This window comes from Notechis scutatus, chromosome Z (assembly GCF_049901735.1).
Source record: "Notechis scutatus isolate UNSWTSFEM ecotype Mainland chromosome Z, rNotScu1.2, whole genome shotgun sequence".
Classification (NCBI taxonomy): domain Eukaryota; kingdom Metazoa; phylum Chordata; class Lepidosauria; order Squamata; family Elapidae; genus Notechis; species Notechis scutatus.
In genome coordinates, this window is record NC_142025.1 from 85,990,074 (window position 1) to 86,012,639 (window position 22,566).

Genomic DNA, 22,566 nt, shown 5'->3' on the forward strand with positions numbered 1-22,566 from the left:
TATCTGATATTAATACAATTGAGAAAGTCCAGAAATATTTCACAAGAAGAATTCTCCACATCTCTACTCGTTGCAGAATACCTTATGCCACCAGACTTGAAATTTTAGACCTAGACAACTTAGAACTACACTACCTTCGGTTCGAACTAAGTATAGTACATAAAATTATATATTGCAATGTCCTTCCTGTCAATGAATACTTCAGCTTCAACCACAACAATACAGGAGCACACAATAGATACAAACTCAAGGTTAACCGCACCAAACTTGATTGCAGGAAATACAACTTCAGCAACAGAGTGGTCAATGTCTGGTATACTCTACCTGGCTCTGTGGTTTCTTCCCCAAACCCCAAAAACTTTAACCTTAGACTGTCTACTATTGACCTCACCCCTTTCCTAAGAGGTCTGTAGGGGGCGTGCATAAGTGCACCAATGTGCCTATCATCCCTGTCCTATTGTTATATTTTTCTTATTCGTAACCATTTCATGTATTCATAACCATGTTTATACTTATACCTGTTATCTAATAATCGCTTGACAAAATAAAATAATAAAAATAAATAAATATTATCTCAGTTCTAGTATACATAAGATTTCTACCTAACGACATTATTCCAAAATTTCATTAAAACAACAAACTTTTGATACAATCTTGAGCAAACTGTTACAATTCAGCTTCAGCTTTCATTTGTTGAAGAATAGTATCTGACTCACATTCATAGATTAAAAATAACAGTGTGTATCACTAAACTGCCCTCCCAAAAGGAGTGAAACTTGTTGGTAGTCATTTCTAAAAAAACAGCTTTGACTTGGGTGGGAAGATTTGGGAAGCTCCGTCCCATCACTCTGTATGACAACAGGGGTTGCAGGTACATTTACATATATTTTTAGGGTTGCAATCAGTGACAATGAAAATAGATTGGAACACTCCAATTCTGTTTTTAAAAGCAAACATTTTGAGTCATTCAAGTTCATGTCGTCTCATCAAAAAGTCAAGACATGGCAAAGAATACAGAAATCTGCTCTACCCACGAACTTTTACCTTATCAACTGCCATAAAACTTTGAAAATATGAAGGCAATGACGGTCACAATGCAGTTTGGCTCCACTGACGCACTTGGGATTTTAAGACCCTTTTTCATTGAAAGACGTTCTACCCAAAGCAAACATAACACATTTTGCATTTCTATTACCCGTTAAAAAACAGCAGAAGTGGAGGCAGCAGCAGTAGCACGATATCCCGTTGCTAACCTCTTGCTATCCTCGAACACACGAGTTATTAAGCATAAAGAAGGCTCTTGGAAGGGTACATGCTTCCAGCTCTCTGGGGTGGGCGTGTCGTGTCGTGTCGGTGCAGTGCACTGTGGCTCCCTTGGGAAAAAAGAGGTAGGCGGCGAGCAGAACATAACAGGTTAGTTAAGAGGGGAGGAGAAAGCAGGGCGGCCGCACGACCAGGCCTGGAGGGGGCGGTGCCGCCTCCGAGCGCACGTAGCGGCTGCCTGGCCGCCGGCTTAATAGGCAAGCAATTACGCTCCATACAGCGTTTTTTCTCGTCCAGCCGTCCGATGTAATGCTGCGGACTTCGTACTTAGGCTCCGGTGCCGGAGTGCTCCAGCCCGATAGGATGGACCTGACTAACTGCGGCATGGGTGAAGATGCTGGGCAGGCTGAGGGTCTTCGGACCCTCGGAGTCTCTGGTCGCCGCGCATCAGCCTACAAGATCAGCCGTCGAAGTTCGTCCGAGCTTGGATTAAGAAGCTACGACAGCGAAGATGGTGCCCCCGCTGTAACCGCAGCTCCCGACGCGATAGATTTGGAGGTGATGGAGCCGCCCGCTAAAGCTTTAGAGACTTCTAGGTCTCGACATCTCCTCGAAGGATCCGCGAGCAGTGAGAGTTCTCCCGAAGCCATCCAGGCACACCCTCAGCTCTCTTCCGCGGAGAGCCGCCAAGAGCGCGAACACTGGGAACAAGAGGAGAACGAAGAGGCTGAGACCCGAGCGGTGGCCACGTCCCCGGACGGTCGCTTTCTCAAGTTTGACATCGAGATTGGCCGCGGCTCCTTCAAGACTGTTTACAAAGGGCTAGACACGGAGACCACTGTCGAAGTGGCTTGGTGCGAGCTGCAGGTTGGTAAAGTGGGTGTCCCATGTTTCCTAGCAAGCAGGGCTCCTGGGGACCTGGAATAGATGAAAGACAAAGCTCAAAGTGCGGCAGGCTGAGTCCCCTGGAAATATATTTGTTTGCCACAGAGCAGTTTGGTTTGGGAATATAATAGTTTGGACAAGTCGAAAATATTTCTGGTTAGGATGATAGTTAAGAGAGAGGAAGGGAGTGCCTTTTGACTTTGGGGAGAATTTGAAATGGGGGGAGGATTATGCCAAATCCTTTTTTCTTGGTAGCTCCACTGTGCAAACAACAATTCAAATGACAGTCATTTTACTGTATTGTGGTTTGGTCAAAGTTTGAAGCATTTACATCCTTGTTTTCTCCCTAAAGTGTTTGCACATGGTGTATTTGAATATTACACCTAACTCATACATTTTCCTGTCACTTCTAAAATCTTGTGTTTCTGGTTCTTCAATTTATATTGTTACTAGGTTTTTCACCCGTTTGGAGACAGATTCGTTCAATATTTCTCCCATTTTCAAGGAAAAACAGCATTGAAAATATAGTTGTGCTTAGAAGTAGTGAAAAATGAACCTTCAGGCCAGTCTAGAAAACTTTAAACCAAGCCTTAGTCAAAATTTATTAGAAAGTTAGCAATGCTGCCTCTGACAAATTATCTTGTAGAGGAGTGTTTAGAGAATTAGTGAAGATGAATAAATGATCCATGTGGGAAAGAGAGAAAACTTTCTGATACCAAAACAGGATATATGAGAGCTAGGCAGTGATGGAGTGTCTGTGGGATTGTCTTGAAGAAATTAATAGGTTGCCTAACCTTTGCTTAGATTGTTTTAGCCACTATTGCTGGATTGTAGATGTCTCAAAATAATCTAAAACTATTCTGGAAGTCTTATTTTACATGTATCATTATTTCTTTATTTGTTCAGTCATTCATTTTTATAAAGTTCCCAAAGCAACCCAGTGGTGCAATAAAAAGAAATTGGTACAATTGTCAATCCTAAATGTTAACTAAGATATACAAAATAAAATCCCCCCCCCCTTTTTTTTTTCTCAAAAATTTACTGGAAAAATGGTTATCCTGAAAATGTTGATGCATAAAAATGTACAAATATAATTATTATAAGTGGTGTTTTAATTATTCTTGTTGTAATTAGCTGACTTTTGGACATAATTATTTCGAAGGATGATATTTTAAACAACTCCCAGAAATATAATTATAGGTGGTGTTTTAATTATTCTTGTTGTAATTAGCTGACTTTTGGACATAATTACTTCGAAGGATGGTGTTTTAAACAACTCCCAGAATTCCTACACACTCATGATGCTGGATTTGATGGGTAATTGAAACAACCTGTAATCCAAACACCCTGGAGAATATTAGATAATTTATCTCTTAAAGAAAACGAAACTCATGATGAGCTATCCTTGCCATACCTTTCCTCCAGATATGAGAAACAGGCAGAGCAGTGGCATAGTCAGAATTAATAGGACCCATAACTTGTTTCCAATTGAAGAAATGTGTACTTGGAATTTTAACTTGAAGACTTCTTTCTTCAATCTCAAATTCAAGATTTATTTCTCAATAATGAGGGAATGAGCTTCTCTCTGGACTCATGCAGTCACATTTTTTTTAGAATTTGGCCCTGTTATCCACCCAGGTTCCAAGACTGATGTCTGACGACACAACTGACCTTTCTTTGAATATGACTTCCATAAACTCCTGCGGAATGAATTGAAGTAAAAGTATATATTGGCAAAAATGCCTTTTCCCATGGATTGAAAGGTGCAATTGCCCCTGCTTTTTCATCCTATCAAGATTAGTTTCTAGATTCCAGGACATAGCATGATAGGGTCAGGGAAAGTATTTAACTGGCAGCTATTTTTTTTTCCTTTGTTGCCAGAGGGATTAATTCATCAGAGTTCAATGTGACTTGCTTGGCAAGTCATGTGCCATAAAGGTATGGAAGTATATTCCCATAAGTATCTGGAATTAAATGTTTATGTATTCATTTATGACTGGGACATATATGAGAATAGAAGTAGTTTGTGTGTTCTAGGAATAGTAAAAGGAATCCAGGTTGTAGAAAAATAGTGAAGAGAAATGTGATTAAAAAAAATTCTGAGAGTAAATATTAGTAGAAAGTCTTAGAAATAGAGACGACCAAAGTTCTTACTTTTCCAGGCACTAAACCAGTTTTCTAAATGACTCTGTCTAATCTTTGTTACCTTAGTTTAAAACAACATTTTGCTTGATTAAGTGTTTGTGGAAAGCTTCTGTAATTCAGTATTGTAAGTAGTATAAACAGATTTTTTAAAAATACAATTTTATGTCCTATTTATGAGGTCCATTTATAAGAGTTCAGCTAAATAGTATTTTCTAAAGTCAGATAATTATTTAAAACAGATATAGCCACTAATTTGAGTAGTAAACAGTAGCAAATCCCAATTAAGTTTACTACAACTTCCATCATCTACAGCTGGCAGTAGTTATGCTAAATGGCAGCAGCTGTAGTCAATCAAGTCTAGACAGCAACCAAGATAAGAAAGATTGATGTAGCTAATTGGATAACTGCAACTAAAAAAAACTATGAATATGTAGCTCAACCTTGACTTCTCTCTTTTTCCCTTCTGCTGCTTTCTGACTTCTTAGAAAATATTCTTCCAGCCCCAATACTCTTGCTTGCCCAATTCTTGGCAAGCAAAGGTAACTTTCACTGGGAAGCTTTACAGTGTCTTCTCAGTTTTATCCAGCACCTCAGGTTTTTTTCTTTTTTTCTTCTGCCATATGTTATGATTCCCTTAAATTCCTGCTCCTTAGCTCAAACTCTTTGGATAGCTTTTCCAGTTTGTTTTTATTCTTTAAAATTCATTCTTGCTGCACTGCTCAGTAATCATTTTTTTCTTTCTGCTTCGGAACATTTCACTATTCTTGCTTTCCAAAGGAACGTACCTTTCCTCTTTCTTCTTTCTATGACTTTTTTCCTCTCTTTAAAAAAAACTGCAATATTTATTTGTATGCTTCTTCTCTCATTGGGCTCTGAAGGGGTTAAATATTTTTATTTCCCAAAAGTTCAGCCAATGGGCAATAAGGGGCATTAATGTTTTAGTGAGGTGAACCAAAATCCCTATAAAATGGGTCTTGGACCCTTTCTCAGCATACCCCACTTTTAAGTTTCTGGAAAATTATATTGTATCCAGGAATTTTATTTCAGCATTAAATCCTGGACTCCACTATTGTAGGATCAGATATGGAATATCAGAGAGCAAGATCTCTGCTGCACACTCAGGTAGAGAAAGTAGGAAATTACAACCAATGGACCAAAGTTTAATGAGTGAATCTGTCATAATGCATAACAAGCATGGTGAGATATTAATTCTTTTTTTGGACGAAAACCTCAGTGTTCCTAAATTATTTGCCTGGGGACAAGAGGAAATTGGGTAAGATATTTCAGAATGAAACATGTAGTCATACTAAACATTAATATGACTAGTCACATGGTAGGTTGCATCACTAGGCTATGGCTAAACCTATTACTCCAAGAAGGCATGAATTGCTTAGTTTAGATCCCTGGATTCAACTAAGAAGACTGGTTCTGTACGGAGGACTTGCCTTTGAATATTAACTTGCATTTCTTTTATCTCAGTGGGGATCCTAATCCATGTTGAAGAAATATTTGCTCACTTTCCTTAGGAGTAGGCAAGGGTCATCACGGACAGATGAATTTTAATGATTGCAGATATAACTACCAAATATAGACTATGATCATCTCCCCTTGAAAGGCATTTTCCAATTATCCCCACTTTACCTGCTCTGAAGAAGGAAATGTATATTTTGCAGAAGGAGGAGATAAATCTATCTCAGTTTTCTGTAATTCACAATCTCAACATTTTAATTTTGCTTATGTAGTAATTTCTCCTAATTTGAATTTTTGTCCACAATCTTCCAAGTCTACAAAAAAGACTAGTTTCAGTACATGAACAAAGGATGCTTATTTCCACAACTTCGTAAGAGTGTCATGCAAACACACACATACAAATGCACACATGTATTCTTTTATTCACCAAGTACATGGCAATAATTGCTTCTGTTTTTGGAATTATATGTTTCCTTTTATGTATGATTGGTTGATCATAGCTCCCTCTAAAACCAGACCTTTGTATTATTTCAGTACAACTCTTTTAGATAATTCAGACTTTGTGCAAATTTTATTAAATCTCATACCACATCGACCAGGAATGTCCTATTTATTACAGTAATGATGGATTTTAGACATGTTATATTCTAGCAAATGTGCTTGCAGCTATTGTTGAAGCAATTTCTTGGTTGTCATTTCTATGGAAATGTTAGAAGTTTCTTGAATCTAAAGGCAGCCACTACAATATGCTTATTAAAACATAGATTATTTGAGAATTTACTACAGTATTTGTCTCCATGTAACATGGCAGCTCAACCATGCCACACACACCTCCTATTATTATTATTATCTCTGTCTTTTTATAAAGACAAGATTTAACCCAATGTTTCTTTTCTCTATAATCTTGTTTTTAAATTTCTTTTTAGTTTATTTTTTTAATCAAGTTTTTCTGGTTCAACATGACTAAGGTTGATTATTATTTATTACAATCTGTTGTATATGAGGATGCTTCTGAAAAATCAAACAGAAGTTACTGTTAGTATTGAATGCAGCAGTCTGAATTGCTGATAGGTATTTATTAACTACCAAGAACATATTATACCAATGATCTTTGGTTGCCTATAAATTTATCTGTACGATTCTAAATGCTGATTTTGACTACAAAGCTTATAAGACTTGATAGCAAAAAATACTTTATAGCAGTGATGGCGAACTTTTTTTTTTAATTTTATAGATTTTTAAAAACAAACATAAACAAACAAAACAAACAAAACATAAAAAATCTTTTTTGAAAGCAGCATGATCCTGGGTTACATTTCTTCATACAGACACAAATTCAAGTTCATGCTCATTTTTATATTCCATATCTTATTACTATTCTACATTTTCTATATAGCTTCTCCCCTCTTTTAACTTTCTTAATTTTATTTCATTTATTTCATCTCAATTCAAATCATTGTACTTATATTCTTTGTCTGTCCTGTTTCAACTGTCTACTATCTTTTCTCATTAAACAAAATTTCTCCTGTAATCACTGATTGGAGTATGACACCTTTATATCTTTCCCCTAAAATTATAACACTTAATACAATACATAACTTCCATTCGGATTCTGCTTGATACATTCTAAAACTACACACTGTATTTTGAAAAGAAAAAAAATTATAAATATATAATATAATTAAAACAACAATCCATACCAATTCAGTTCTATCATTAATATTAATATTCATTTAAATCTTAAGCATTTTACACATTATTTTTCAAATAAGTATCATACTTCTATGGGAACACTTATAAACTTTCCATAGTTAATTCCCCCCCACTTCAAAGTTCCCATTCCTTCCTAATTCAATTCTCTCATTTATCTCATTTCATTTATTTTATTCACAAAAGTTTCACTAAGTTACACTGACTATTTTATCCCACTTTTTAATCATATGTTGTTTCCAATTTTCTAACATTATTTCTATTACAAATATAACAATACAATCTTATGTACCTTTACAGAATCCCTTTTTCAGTTAGATTTTCACCCATTATCTCTGAATAAGTCCTGTTTCTTTACATCTTGCTCCAAACCTTTGTAACTTCTCTTCCCTTCCTTCTTCCCTTTCTTCTTCTCTCTCCCCTTTTTACCCCCCTGTCTCTCCACCTCCATTTCCCTCTTCTGTATTCCCCTTTTCTGTTGCTTTGCTACATTATATCCACTCTTCACATTATTTTTCCCTTTTTTGGCTGTTTTTTTAGATCTTAAATTCTCCATTCTCTTTCCCCTCTTTCCCCTTTCTTCCCCAAATAGAGTTACTTGTTCATTAAAGATGGTTTCTTCTTTGTCCCGGTATTCTTGTTGCACAGTCATTTCTTGTAGTTTCTCGTAGGTACAAATAGCCATTTCTAAGAATTGAAAAACGGAGCCAAAGGAGCCCTTCCCTTCTTGTGCCTCTTCTTTATATTTTTTAAATTCCATTTTCAGTTCATTCAGAAGTGATGCCATTGTAGAATTTTTTAAACAACCACCCAATTGTTTTTAGTCATTCAAATATAATTTCCAGAAATCCCAAAGTCACCAAGCAATCCAAATACACACAAGCTGTTTCTTTTAACACTTTCTTCTTTTTTCACTTTCTCTTCCCGGGGTTTCTATTTAATTACAAAGTTCCAGTTAAAATGTATCTTTTAGAAGCCTTATTGAGATTTAACTTTAAATTCTTTTGAATTCCAGGCAGTCTCCTCCTTCCAAATCCTGCCCTTATTCTTTTCCTCTCCCTTCCCACTTATAGCAAAAAAAGGATTTTTTAGTGTCCAGAAATCTTTATTGTCCCTTTGGCATTTAATTATATTTTCAGCTTAATTACCTATTGGTGCCAAAACGGATTTTTCTGATTTCTTATTCAGCTCTCTTCATTGTCAATGTGAGGAAGGAGAGTGAAGAAAAAAAAAACTTTCCCTTTTCACTTTCTTTCGCTGCTTCCGATTCTTCTTTGGGAGCGATGTTATCTTTTATAAAATTTAAATTCCAGGGTACCTTAGTTGTTGCTTTTTATCCCGGTCAGCCAAAACTTTCACTTCTTATCTTCCTCCTGCACTTTCTTTTCCGGTTGAGTGCTTCTTTGAGGTGGCCATTTCTGACCATTGCTCTTACTGCCTTCGGGAAAGGGAGTTTGGCCAGCTGAGGAGGAGAGATGCGGCTCTCCTCGACCCTGCTGGCGATCTCCCCCCTCTTCACCACCTCTACGGGGTGGCTTAGCCCCAAAGCCAGCTGGCTTGGGGCGCTCCAGCGGCGAGCCCAGGCAGAAACCGTGCACGATCGCGGATTCCTGCCTGTCGCCGAAGCCCTGCAAACCGGAACTCCAGTAATGGCGAACTTTTTTGTTTTGGTATGCTGAAAGCATGCGTGTGCACAATAGCATGCACGTGTGCCGGCACCCACAATGCAATGCCCCCTGCCCCCTGTGCATGCACACGTAATATCCCCCCCATCACCCTTTACCTGCATTGTGCGTGCTTCCCAGCTGATTTTTGGCCCATTTGAGACCTTTTTCAGCCTCCCAGAGGCTCAAGGGAAGCCTCTGCAGCCTTGTTTTTCGGCCTCCAAATACCGGACGTGACAAAACTGGAAGTACTGGAAGTGATGAAACAGGCCTGTTTTTCGGCCTCCAATGGCTGCAGAGGCTTCCCTCAAGCTTCTGGGAGGCTGAAAAATGCCTAAAACAGGCCGAAAACCATCTGGGAGGTGCACCAGAGGTGGTATCCAGCAGGTTCTGACCAGTTCTGGAGAACCGGCTGCGGAAATTTTGAGTAGTTTGGAGAACTGGCAGATACCATCTCTGACTGGCCCCGTCTCCATCTATTCTCTACCTCCCGAGTCCCAGCTGATCGGCTGGGTCTTCTTTTGTTGCCCTGCACAGGAGAACAGAGCTGGAAAGCAGGTTAGTGGGGTGGGAGGGAATGGGATATTACAGTAACCGTCCCCTGCCACACCCACCAAGCCACGCCCACAGGACCGGTAGTAAAAACATTTGAATCCTACCACTGAGGCGCATGTGCAGTGCAGGTAAGTTTGACTGGGGCTCGCATGCCCGCACAAATGGCTCTGTGTGCCACCTGTGGCACGCATGCCATAGGTTCACCATCACGGCCTTATAGTATTTCCTCAAAACAGAACCAATTCATCCAGCATGTATAACACAGGAAAAGCTCCTGGTAATCTCACTTTTAAGGAAATCAAGAGCATCACAGCAAGGAGATTATACCTTTCAATTGTAGCACCAACAGCATGGAAATTTTTTCCTGTAAATTGTCTCTTTGTTTGTTTTTTTTGTCAAATGTAGGCCCATCTCACTATCCAGGTGATTCTGAATGGTTTACAGATTAGTTGCCAGATTCATGTCCTTCTAGAAAATAATAAAGAATGAATTATCCTGGAGGAAGTTTCAGATTTGAATTTCATTTACTGTTACACAGTATACATTGTTCTAAGAATATTGCATTCTAATATATTAATTTATTATGGAGAATCGGTTTAATGTAATATTAAAGGCACCAGGCTGGAAAGCAGGAGATTCTGAGTTCTAATCCTGCCTTAGGCCCAAAGCCAGTTAGGTCTATCTTGGGCCAGGGCCAGTTCCTCTTGTTCAGCCCAAGGAAGCAGACAATGGCACCACTTCTGAAAATCTTGCCAACAAAGCAGCAGAGACTAGTCCAGACAGTTATTAGGAGTCAACACTGTCTCAGAGGCACACATGTGTGCCTCTTAGTATGATATGGCTTAGGCCGGGTATTGTCATTGTTTTTGTAATGTTCCTATTTCTTCTCTTCTCCTCCTCCTTGGACGTTGTAATATACACATTTCATGTGAATGTTAATTTGTATTCACTATGTTGTGTGCTGTGTTTTTAACCATTATTAGCTACCCAGAGTCATGATATATAAATGGTCATACAAATTGAAACAAACAAGCAAATATTTATATGTAAAGACAGTGATTGTAACCTGCTATATCATAATGAAATTGGCAGCATACAAATCTGATAAATAAAAATGTGGGTATGTAGTTCAGTGAGCCTTAGCAGCTTTTCTAAATCTAGGTCACAGTTTAGCAGTAAACTGTGTAGAAAATGATTATATCATATAATTTTTAAATGATACCATTAACAGCAAGTGTCACAATGACATTAACATTAAGAGAAGGTGCAAGGGCTATTATGAGGTATGAATCTGTTTCATGCAAACTGAATCTGTGCGTATAGAAATTTGTAACATCTAGAAATCTAACTCATTTATTGTGGTACATTAACACCCATGTATTTGATTGAATTCTTAAAGCATATAATTAAATTTACTATAAATTAAGCAATTCCAATCCATCTGATATTTTTAATTGAAGAATTGTCATTTTAATTCATCAAAATGAAATCTTCCAGGCCCCTGGTTCTGAATCCTGCTAATTTTTACGTATACTTATATCAACTTATTGTTTTTACCTGGAAGAAAAAGATTTTTTTTAATAATAAATCTTTAAAAAGGAGAAGTTGTCATAGGTGGTTTGAGAATCTGGTAATGGAAGCCAATGATTTTTCTCAGTGTGTTTGCTCTGCCTTTTCATTGTAGTTTCTCTTAAATTCAGGATTATCATCTTTTGAGAAAATATGCAGTTCTTTTGGATAGATGCATTGACTTATTTTTCCTCAGTAGTTAACAAAAAGTTAAGTGATAATTTCATTCATTTGATGGTAAGCAAATAAAGAACTTGTGATGATGTGACTGATGTCCAAAGATTGAAGATTCGTTAAATATTTGAAATTCTGGAATCCACTTATTGTTTCTGCATAATAATTGTCTGCTTTTGGCTGTTCTTCCTTTCTGTCAAGTAAAAAAATGTATTCAGACCATGAATTCCCAATTCTTGTTACATCCAGAAAAGTGGATAATATTGTTCTTTGCCTTTATATGTCCAATTTGGATTTTTTAAAACTCAGGCAGGTTTGTATCACCTTATTTAGGATTAGCATATTATGAGCTTTGTTTCACACCTTGGAACTCATTGCTGTCTAGATCTATCTCACTTTCCTGCAAGTCACAGTCACAGCTGGATTAAATTCTTATCTGCAAATAAGGTAAAATATCCTTGAAGTCATTAGAGTATGCAGATAGCCCTCTAGCTGAGTACAAGACAAGAACACCTTAAACTCTTAGCTTTTCTTAATGCTTATGCCCTGAAATTAGGTAGACCTTGATTATTTCTCCCACATTCTTTTTTTTACTGGTCTAGCCTTATTAGAAATCCATGGCAAGTGCTTTGATAATTATACTGCAGGGGGAGGGGATAAATCTTTATTAACTATGAAGAAGTTGTATTATAGTTTTAAAATTGTTTCTGGGAATCTGCATCCTGTTGTATTCCTTGCCATCCTATTTAATACACTTACAGTAAATAAAGGGAATACTTTTCGGTGGTAAGAAAGCAATTTTCTTGGATGGGAATTAGGATGTTGACTGAGTCTTGCCTCAAAGTGACATAGTGTAACCTTGAACTTTTTCTTTTCACATCAAGATTGCGAAGTTGATGCTTATTTAGTAAATACTAAGAAAAAACACTGTACATATACTCAAAGTTAACAATGGTCTCTTTCTCATGCCTGAATTTAAATGGTATCCATGGTCCTTCAGTCAGAAGAAAACCAGGGGGCATAATAATGTTGGCTGCCTCTATTGGGCAGGTTTTGACAGAGAACTAATCCTTTTGGTCTGGTCTGGTGCATGGTTTTAGTACAAAGGTGGTCTCTGGGCTTCTTTCAAATACAGAATTAGCTCTTTAATGCTACTCTGGAATAGATTTATACTTCTTGCACTCAAGCAAAGCTGCTCGAGATCTTTTGGGAAAAAGTTATTTTTAATTGGTAAATGATTGACTGGATGGATATATTGATAGATTTCTTTATCTTAGCCCAAAGCTGGCCCCGATTTTATTGATATAATTGTAGGAGGCTGCAGAGTTTAATAGGAATCACAGGCCATGAGTAATCCACTGATGTTCTTCAGTTTGCAGATGCTATGCAGGAAGCCAAACCTGATCAAGATTTACAATATTTTCTCTCCCTCCCTCTCTCTCTCTCTCTCTCTTTCTCTTTCTCTTTCTCTTTTTTATTTAAAACAGTTCCTGTACTGTGCAGACTTTTGTAGAAACACAGGATTTTCTGTCACTTGTTCTTTAAATAAACTTCTGTCCTATTTTTTTCCTTGCAAATGTTCATTTTGTTACCTATTAAAATATCTGTGGTCAGCAAACCACAAACCTAAGCAGTTGGTACCCAGACTCTTCATCCAAAATGGGCTGTCTGAGTCTATTTCTGGTTTCCAGAAGTCAGGCTCAAGCAACAATTTTATGCCTGCCCTCTTTTATGGGGTGGGGGAAGTATAGGGAAGAAAAGTGGTGAGGATGTCAGGAGAGGATAAATATTTATTGAAGTGACTTCTTGCAAATATTAAAGCAATGCTTTAAGGATTCAAGATTCAATAAATACATTCATAAATGCAAACATTGCTATTTTGGGTGCAATGACTTTAAAACAGTAGTAATTATAATTATTCCTATATGCTTAAGTTTTTCAGATACTGCAATTTGCCCACTAGTCCCTGTGTTATTATAGTTTGTATGCTTGTATCTTAAAATTTTAAGACCAATAATTCTAAATAAATAATATTATAAATAATATAGGCAGGTATTTCTTCCTCACAATTTGTTTAATTCCAGTCAAGTAGGTGCCTGGGAAACAGGACTTCTGTGAAATATTTAGGGAGCACTATTTCTAAGAAATAAGGGAAAATGCCAGGAATGACTCTGTGCTTCTTTAACTACATGGGAAAAGATAATACAATCACCAGTGCATTATGTAAAATGTTGGTGTGTTACTTAATTCATCCATTACAATATAATTTATATGCCACCTCTTCCCTATCTCCATTATTCCAAATGTTTTGACCACATCTCCTTTCTTTAACTACAGCTACTCTGCTTAGGGTTCTTGCACAATTCTCTCAGCTCTGAGATTCTTAAATAGTGTGAGTGGATAGTATGAATAGGCAGTGGCTGATTCTAAAATGAGAGAAGGGGGATCCCATAACTGGAAAAACTGCCCTCACTAAACCAGAGTTTTGCAGAATGGGAAAAAAGGTCAGTGTATATGCAGAGACAATTTTCATTAGTTATTTCTACAACTAGAGCAAAACCTAGCATTTAAAGTAGTTTCAGTATTGAGAACATGTGTGTTTGTAGACTAGAAGGTAACCTATGAGTAAATCCCCATTCAATTCTTTTGCCCCCTTTGAATCTTCACTGGTCTGTATTGCAAAAACTGTTATCTTGTTCTAAGCGAATCTAGTTGGAGAAGAATGCTGCAATATGAAGAGTCTGTAAGTGTAAATGTTGAAGGTATCATTACAAGGAGGTACCCTTTCTGGGCCAGGCATTCTTGATCAAGTCCAAGATTAAGAGATATCCATCTTCAAACTTGGTCCCTATCAATTACCTGAAGCTGCAGCAAAGGCCTGGAATAGTATTGGCTGGGTGTCAGCTTTTCAGACAGCTGTTATTTGAACCCAATGCCCTACCTCTTGTCTTAAGATCTGATCTGTGGTCCTGCCTCTGAGAAGGAATCCTTGGGCTAGCTGTCTTCCTCTCCTGAGAAGTAGATGGCAAATTTGCAAGGAAGAAAGAAATAAAGCTTCTAAACACACACTTGCTTCTGTGGATAAACATCTACTGTAGATCTCGTAATAATAATGATATAATAATAAACACCACTGGCATTGACAATCACCTCCAGTCAATTGCAAAATATATCCTTTATTTTGAACAGCTAATATCCTACGATGAGATCTTTAATACCATCAAACAGAAACATCTTCCTATTCCAAAACTTGATAGATAAAAATGCCAAATCCAGTCTAAACATCTGTCTGACTGCGTGTCCAATTTATTAAACATGTATACTGCCTAACTCTCATTGACTCTGGGATGCTCAAAACAGTGAAACAAAGAAATTACAGTAAGTCTCATTTGTCAAATCACATGTATCAGCCTTCATCTTACCAGTTTGTAATTTGGGGTAGGTCAGTTTAGACAACCAGTATTTCTACAAAAACGAATAGTTTATCAAGCAATGAAAAAGAAGACTAGTCCCTCCAGCTGGGGATGCACCCTGAATCTTGCCTTGTTAATGAAAACAAATTGATGGATGTTCATGTATTGTCTAAGAAATTGATCAAGCAGTAAATTATACCTTCCATTAATCTGATTTTGGAAAGGCATCTTTTTCCATGTGATTCCCTTCCCTTGTTTGCCCCATATCTCATTGAAGTAACCTGAGGAGCTGGTTTATAGTTGCCAAAAGGTCACCTCATGGCAGTTCTGTTCAGCCTTTTCTACAACTGCCTTTAACACACTACTATGCCCTCTTAAACTGAGAGACGTCAGCATTTTGTTGGCTTCTAAAGGGGCTTTGAAACATGCTTTTCATTAATTAATTAAATGTATATGCCACCCACCTCACTGTCCAAAGAAACTTTGCTTTGGATAAAATCTTTAACCATGGATTTTAATGTTTATTAAATTAAGTTAACCATGGACAGTAACTGATGTTGGTAATTGTTTTTAACTTATTCGCATTGAATTTTGATTTTACTATTTATTATAAATTAAAACATCTTGGTAGCTGACAATCTAATAAGTTTTAATTTTCTCAGTAGCAACTCAATCTCTTTGTATGGCTGGTGTCAAGCACCAAGAAAATCAGGAGATTCAGACAGTTCAAATTTATTTATTTTAAAGATTTGTTGTAAGCTTGAACTGTCTACAAGAATCTGAACTACTAATGGCGAAGGAAAATTAGCAAGAGATAGGAATCGGTAGAAGGAATTCAAGGTGGGCTTAGATCTTTTATGGGTGTGCAAGGCTGGTCATCTCCTACAACTGGTGCCATAAGTTTAGAGAGTCACTGGGCATTTTAAAAGAATCCAGGTGATGTCCGTGGCCAGACATTTTGTGTTGACACACCCTTTCTTCCTTCAGAATAGGAAGGAATCATATGGAAGGTATTTCTAGGGAGATAAATTGCTTATGCACCTCCCTTCTAAAGGACTAGCTAAGCTGAAATGGGTCTGCCTAGACTTAGGGAGTAGAAATCTCAAGATTTGAACATTTCAGAAAACTGGTCTCCTTTTTTAAAGACAAATCAAATTCTCATATAATAGATGTCAAATTCATACAGGTATTCATTATTAATTTGTTTTCTTTTAAAGAATTCACTCCTTATGCTTCTAATTTCAAGAGGCAAATCTTCCAAATTAGGTAGATAGGTAAATTGGCTTTGCTTTTGCTCTATATATGTACCAGCAAATTCTTAAGCGGTACAGACATGCATACATTTCCGTACTATTTAAGAAATGTATTTTCATATTGGCTTTTTCAAATATATGATTTTTTTTCTAAGAACTTTTCTTAAGTGCTGTTTTAATGTTTTCACAGCATTTCACATATTTTGCAATTATACCATAGTCCTAATGTGTTTACTCTTGTAAGTATATTTGTTGTGTGTCTATTCATTTAGGAAATTTAATAGAATATCATGCAAACTAATTTTTCCCATTTCTAATCGCTTCTAAGCTGGCTTTTTAGAGCTTATTTAGAAACATAGTCCTGTGATGTAGATGGGAGGTCCTATGTTACATTAGGTCATAATGTGATTTGGGCTTGTTATAAGAACCCAGCCACTGTGCTTTGTAAATACAGATGTAGTGTAAATTAGCTGGTTATGGCTTATTTAACAAACCATAGTTAAATATATCATGGTTTTTGTGTGATATATGAATATAATTACCATGTTTCTCATAAAATAAGGCTGGGTCTTATATTTTTTTGAGCCCCGAAAAAACGGCTAGGCCGTCTTTTTGGGGGTGACTTAATTCCCCCCCTTGCATCCTCATCTAGAGTGCCCCGCGGTCAGCCTCGCCACCAGCCGCTCCTAACGGGTGATCATGGCGAAGCGCAGAGAGCTCCCTACTCCCACCAAATACCTTTGCTGCAGACCCAAGACCTTTGGCACCCGCCACTGTTGCTTTCCCTTCTGCCCATTCCGCCACCACGTTTGGAGCTGCCGCTTCCGTGTTTGGAGTGCCGCTGCCATTTGGAGTGCCGCCGCCATTTGGAGCACTGCCGTCATGTTTGGAGCTGCCACTTCCGCGTTTGGAGCTGCCGCTGTGTTTGGAGTGGCGGCGGCACTCCAAATGGCGGTGGTGCTCCAAACAGCAGCAGTGCTCCAAATGCGGAAGTGGCAGCTCCAAACAGCGGCAGTGCTCCAAACAGCAGCAGCTCCAAATGCAGAAGCGGCAGCTCCAAACACAGCGGCAGCTTCAAATGCAGAAGCGGCAGCTCCAAATGGAAGCAGTGCTCCAAACAGCAGTGGTGCTCCAAACATGGAAGTGGCAGCTCCAAACGCGGCGGCGGCATGGGCAGAAGGGAAATCAACAGCGGTGGGCACTGAAGGTTTTGGGTCTGCCGCAAAGGTGCTTGGCAGGAGTAGGGAGCTCTCCGTGCTCTGCCATGATCGCCCATTAGGAGCAGCTGGTGGCGAGGAATTGCTGCCCGCGGGGTGCTCCTAATGGCAAGTCCCCCCGCCCTTCCCCCCATTTTGCATGTTTTAAAATAGGCCTAAATTTGGGGGAGGGGCTTAATTTGATTTTATGCCAAGAAAACATGCTGGGTCTTCCTATTGGGGGAGGTCGTATTGTTGGAGAAACACGGTAATATGTAGACTCTGCATGGACGCAGAACCACATTTGCCACAGTACCATGAAAGTATTATCATAGAAATTAATTCAGAACACCTCTCATGAGGGAATAAGCCTCCTGTGTAACGGTTGCACCTCCATGAAAATTGCAAGTACGTTCCTTTCTATAGAAGTTCCTTATTTATAAAGTTGTTCCAGCTCTGGATTTCTTTTTCTGGCCCCTCCTGAACTGCATACAATGAAGCTTTCACAGTGGCTGATGGCACACAGCTACATTTGTAGCAAAACTTCATAAACACCCCAAAGTATAAAAATATGATCCAACTCCAGCTCCACCAGAGGTTCTGGCCAATGAGGAGGTGAGGCGGTTCCTGCCGGCACAGGGAGGAAGTGTGGTCTAACAGGTGGGCACAGGGCCATCATAGACACTATCCTTCTGGCAAAACTGCCTCTTTTTAACACATTTCATCTGTTTCCCTGTTGTTTCTTTTCCAAATATGCTTACTGGGGTATGGAAGAGGGCAGGCATGGACTGTTGAGTGGTGTTTTTTTCCTGGGATTTTAGCTCTTCTCTCTTTCTTCCTCTTGCAAATACACACATGCATACAGAACAATTTCTTAACAAGTCCGCTTCTCCAACCCAAATGCTGCCTCTGAATGGATGGAACAAAGAACTTGGTGGTGGCAGCAGGTTTAATTATTTATTTTATTTTTATTTATTTTATTTTGTCAAGCGATTATAAGATAACAGGTATAATATGAATACACGAAATGGATACATATAAGAAAAATAAAAAGAAACAATAGGACAGGGACAGTAGGCATATTGGTGTGCTTATGCACGCCCCCTACAGACCTCTTAGGAAAGGGGTGAGGTCAATTTTCTTTTTAACCCCCCAAAAAGTTTTGGTACTTAGCCAATTGGATCCAATTCTGGTTTGCAAGAAAAATAATTGGATTACTGCCATTGCCTACCTCTCTAGTTCCCCTTCTCCTGCAGCTTTTTCAAAGGCAACCTAGCCAATGCACCTAGGGAAATACAGTAGCTAATAGAAGAACAGGTTGCTTGAATGAGAATGACTGTGATCTTCTAAGTGTCTAATCTGTATCTTCATATGAGAGAGCTCCTTTTCTGTAGCTGTAAAATGAACCTGGGAAAGCAGTTTGCTCTAGACTTCTTTCTCTTCACAAGAATGACAAAATGAGTCCAGGATTCAGGGCTTTTTATGTTATCTTCCCTATCTTTCAGAACCTTCTTCTGGGTCTTGGTTCTTTGCTGGGTGTCAGGGAAATGAGCATTAATTTGGGGAGTTTGGTACTTCTGCTATGTGTTTTGGTAATCATAGTCAAGGAGTTTCCACAGGACTTTCTGATAATGCCACTTTGCTTCCTAGTTGAAAAAAACAAATGCATTCAGCATGTGTTGGCCATTGACATTTGTGTGGACAAACTTTGAGCAAGGAAATTTGTAAAGTCTTCCTCCAGTGCTTTCTTCTACAAGAGAGAGATTGGATAAATTACTGTACATGCTGTGGTGAAGACTGAAAAGGCAATAAAATATCAAGTGATTATCGGCTCTGCTGGACTTTGTACTTGTTTCTGGTTTTATGTTTGAAATAAGTATTCCCTCAGGGACCACCAGTTTGTAATTTGATGCTGGTACAGACTGGATAGTACCAGATTTCAGCTGGCTGAATTTCTCTCCTACCTAACATGGTCTTTTGAAATGAATATCAAATATTGTATGTAGGCAGACTGCCTGGACTGTTACAGGAAAAATGTTACAAAGAAGTATCCTGCTGATTGCACAAAACTTATGAGATATATTCCAGCCTTTAGACCCTTCTTCAAAGCACCTAAATCTCCTAAATCTATCCCATTTTAGGTTCTGACCTCACATTCTTCGTTGTATATTTGTCAGCAGGCCACAGAATGCCTGGTCTGACTCTTGAGTTGCAGAAGTTGCACAACCCTGATATAAAGGAACATTTATAAATTCAAGCTCCTAATTTATCAGAATCAGTTCTAATTATGCCTCACATTTTGCATAGATAGATCAGGTATAATTCTTCACTTTGACCTCCCATTTTCTATTTAATTTATGGTCATCATAGCCTGTGAATTGAGGAAGGCTCTGTCTGGCTTTTCTTTTGTAGGAGGTGATGAGGTATGATGGGGTGAAAACTGAGGTAAATTCAGAAAGACTTTGGGTCCTTGTTCTAACTACTTGATTCAAATATACTACATATTCTCCATATTTTCCCAATATCTGTGTTATTCACAGTTGAGTTCGGTGCTTAGTTAAAAACGTCAAGTTCAGGAAAGAATACTGATGCAGCTATGTAGGTCAGAATGTGCTTTCTCAAAGAAGTATACATTGTCTACATGTTCTCTTTAATCACCATTTACTGACCACTCTTCTGATTTAAAAAAATTATGAATAAAAATACCCTCAAAATTCAATTTTCCTAAGAGGATGTCTGTTTAATTTTCCATGCCAATATCTAGTGGACCTCAATCTCTTGTTTGTATAGTCTCCAGCTGACTGGAGCAATTACTATAGAAAATGTTAACTAAGAGACAGACATGAATAAAACAATATGGCAAACTTGCAGGCAGTGGTGGGATTCAATTTTTTTTACTACCGGTTCTGTGGGCATGGCTTAGTGGGCATGGCAAGGGAAGGATACTATAAAATCTCCAGTCAGAGGTAGTATTTGCCAGTTCTCTGAACTACTCAAAATTTCCGCTACCAGTTCTCCAGAACTGGTCAGAACCTACTGAATACCACCTCTGCTTGCAGGTGAGGTCTATGAGGAGTAAGAGGAGTAAGCATCTCAGTTCTATATATAAAAATGTTAGGATAAATATTAAGTAAGATATGAGATAATTATCTCAGGCAGCAAAAGCAGAAAATGGGACAAAGCCACTTAAAATATATTTTATATATTAAAAAACAGCTTGTGAGGAATATGAACCTAATTGGAGAGCTCACCAATGTCTGAGATCCTGGAAGATTAACAGGGTGAAGGCCAGGATGGACAAATGAAAACTAATTGTGAAGTCTGGAAACTTAGGTAGATATATGAAGATTGTAAAGGGTATCGCACAGATAATCATGTATAGTTGGCTGCTGGCAACAGTTTTGGTTGTGTTTCATATAATAAGTTTCTGGTGCTCAGAGATCAATAGTTATTCCACTAAGATAAAGGTAACTAATCTGGGAGAGCTAAGAGGGATAGATAGCATTGATGGATTTTTAATACTCCACTTAGGAGAATATCTGGAAAAGTAAGACAGAGGAAATTTATTCTCTTCAAAGGATTCATTCCTTGGAGGTGAATATTGTGAATAAAAATGTCTCTCAAAATTCCAGTTTGATATGAAATGTGAGTATTTTAAAAATGTGAAAATTTAACTTCAACGTCTAAAATCTTAATTTGACTACAGAACATTGGTGTGAATTCATCTGCTTCAAAAATGTCAATGGGCTCTTGAGCTTCTTTCTCTTTTCTTCATGTTTGTCAGACACGGAAATTGTCCAAAATGGAAAGGCAGCGTTTCAGTGAGGAGGTAGAGATGCTGAAGGGACTCCAACACCCTAACATTGTCCGTTTCTATGACTCATGGAAGTCTTCCATCAAAGGTCAAGTCTGCATTGTGCTGGTGACAGAACTCATGACCTCGGGCACCCTCAAAACGTGAGCACAGAACAGATTGGATGGGAATGGGTGGCTGGGATGACAAGCAGCCTTGGAAGGGGCTATGTTGAGGGGGTTTTTTTCAGGGAGGGGCATTTTTTAGCCCATCTCCTGTCTTAAAGGACAGGTCTACAAACCACACTCATTGTGCAGGAAAATAACAATATTTCTACTTCTCTAGAAAACATTTCAAAGATTGCCTGATACTTCTTTACTCTGAAGAAAAAGAAGTGTCTGAACTCAGATCTTCAGGCTTCCTGCATGTTTTTCATTAATTGCTAACCAACAAATCTTTTCTCCAAATGCTGATTGCTTGCAAAGACAGTGCTTGCAATAAATCAGTGTGGGAATAGGATTCAAATGAGGACCACTCTGCTACATTGTAGGACAGGGGTCTTCAAACTTGACAGCTTTAAGAGTTTTGGACTTAAACTCCCAGAATTCCTCCTCCAGTCATGTTAGCTCAGGAATTCTGGGAGTTGAAGTCCACAAGTTTTAAACTTGCCAAGTTTGAAGACCCTTGTTGTAGGACAATGAAAGGAAGTTTTTCTTTTAAAGATAATTGGCCACATTAAGGTGAATTCTGTCAGACTACAAACAAGTTTGAATCTGCAATTCATATAGTTTCCAATATTCAGTTCTGGAGGTATATTTAAACCAAAGATTGGTGCATTGTATTTCAGATGATTGTCATCTTTTACCAAGAGCGCAACTTTGGGAGGGATGCATATGGAGCCGTAGGGGAGGAAGGAGACAGCCAGCTAGCCAGCTAGATTGGTTGAATCATCTCTGGTCATCGGTGGGATGATAGATGTTGTGGCCGGAGTGCCCTCACATTCATTCTCATTGGGTTGTGTTTCTTTTTAAGGCACTTTCATGAACTACATGGCATTCATTCATTCATTCATTTATTCTGCCCATCTCATCAATGACTGGAAAGTTACACAATTAAAAGCATTAAAATCATAAAAGAGAAATATTTCTAAAACAATGAAATTGGAAATTTTATCTTGCTTTATTTTTATTCTTTCATAGATAAATTCAAAGATAAAGAAACTTCATGTTATTCCCCTTTCTTTTAATTTTCTATTAAACATCTAGCCATCAGCGTATGATTAGATCACTGAGTAGGCTAGACATCATGGGGTTGTTTGGGAACACTGTTTTGGGGGTTCTTGACTCATCAATACCTTTGACATTTAAAAAACATTTAGGTTCTGCCTATTGTGGCCCACAGTCAGCGATGATGATGAGATGGCTCTGAACCAGATCTCTCTCTCTCTCTCTCTCTCTCTTTTTTTTTTTTTTTTGT

The 22,566-nt window shown here is 38.2% G+C and overlaps 1 protein-coding gene across 1 annotated transcript in view; it reads left to right on the forward strand.

Annotated features, from left to right (window-relative positions):
- Window positions 1-1,572: 1,572 nt before the first annotated feature.
- The window catches only part of WNK4 (WNK lysine deficient protein kinase 4), a 44,224-nt gene continuing 23,230 nt past the window's right edge, over window positions 1,573-22,566 (forward strand). Inside the window, exons 1-2 of the mRNA XM_026687659.2 lie at window positions 1,573-2,130; window positions 21,082-21,254. Of these exons, the coding sequence (XP_026543444.2) occupies window positions 1,573-2,130; window positions 21,082-21,254 (731 nt within the window). The remainder of the gene's footprint in view (window positions 2,131-21,081; window positions 21,255-22,566) is intronic.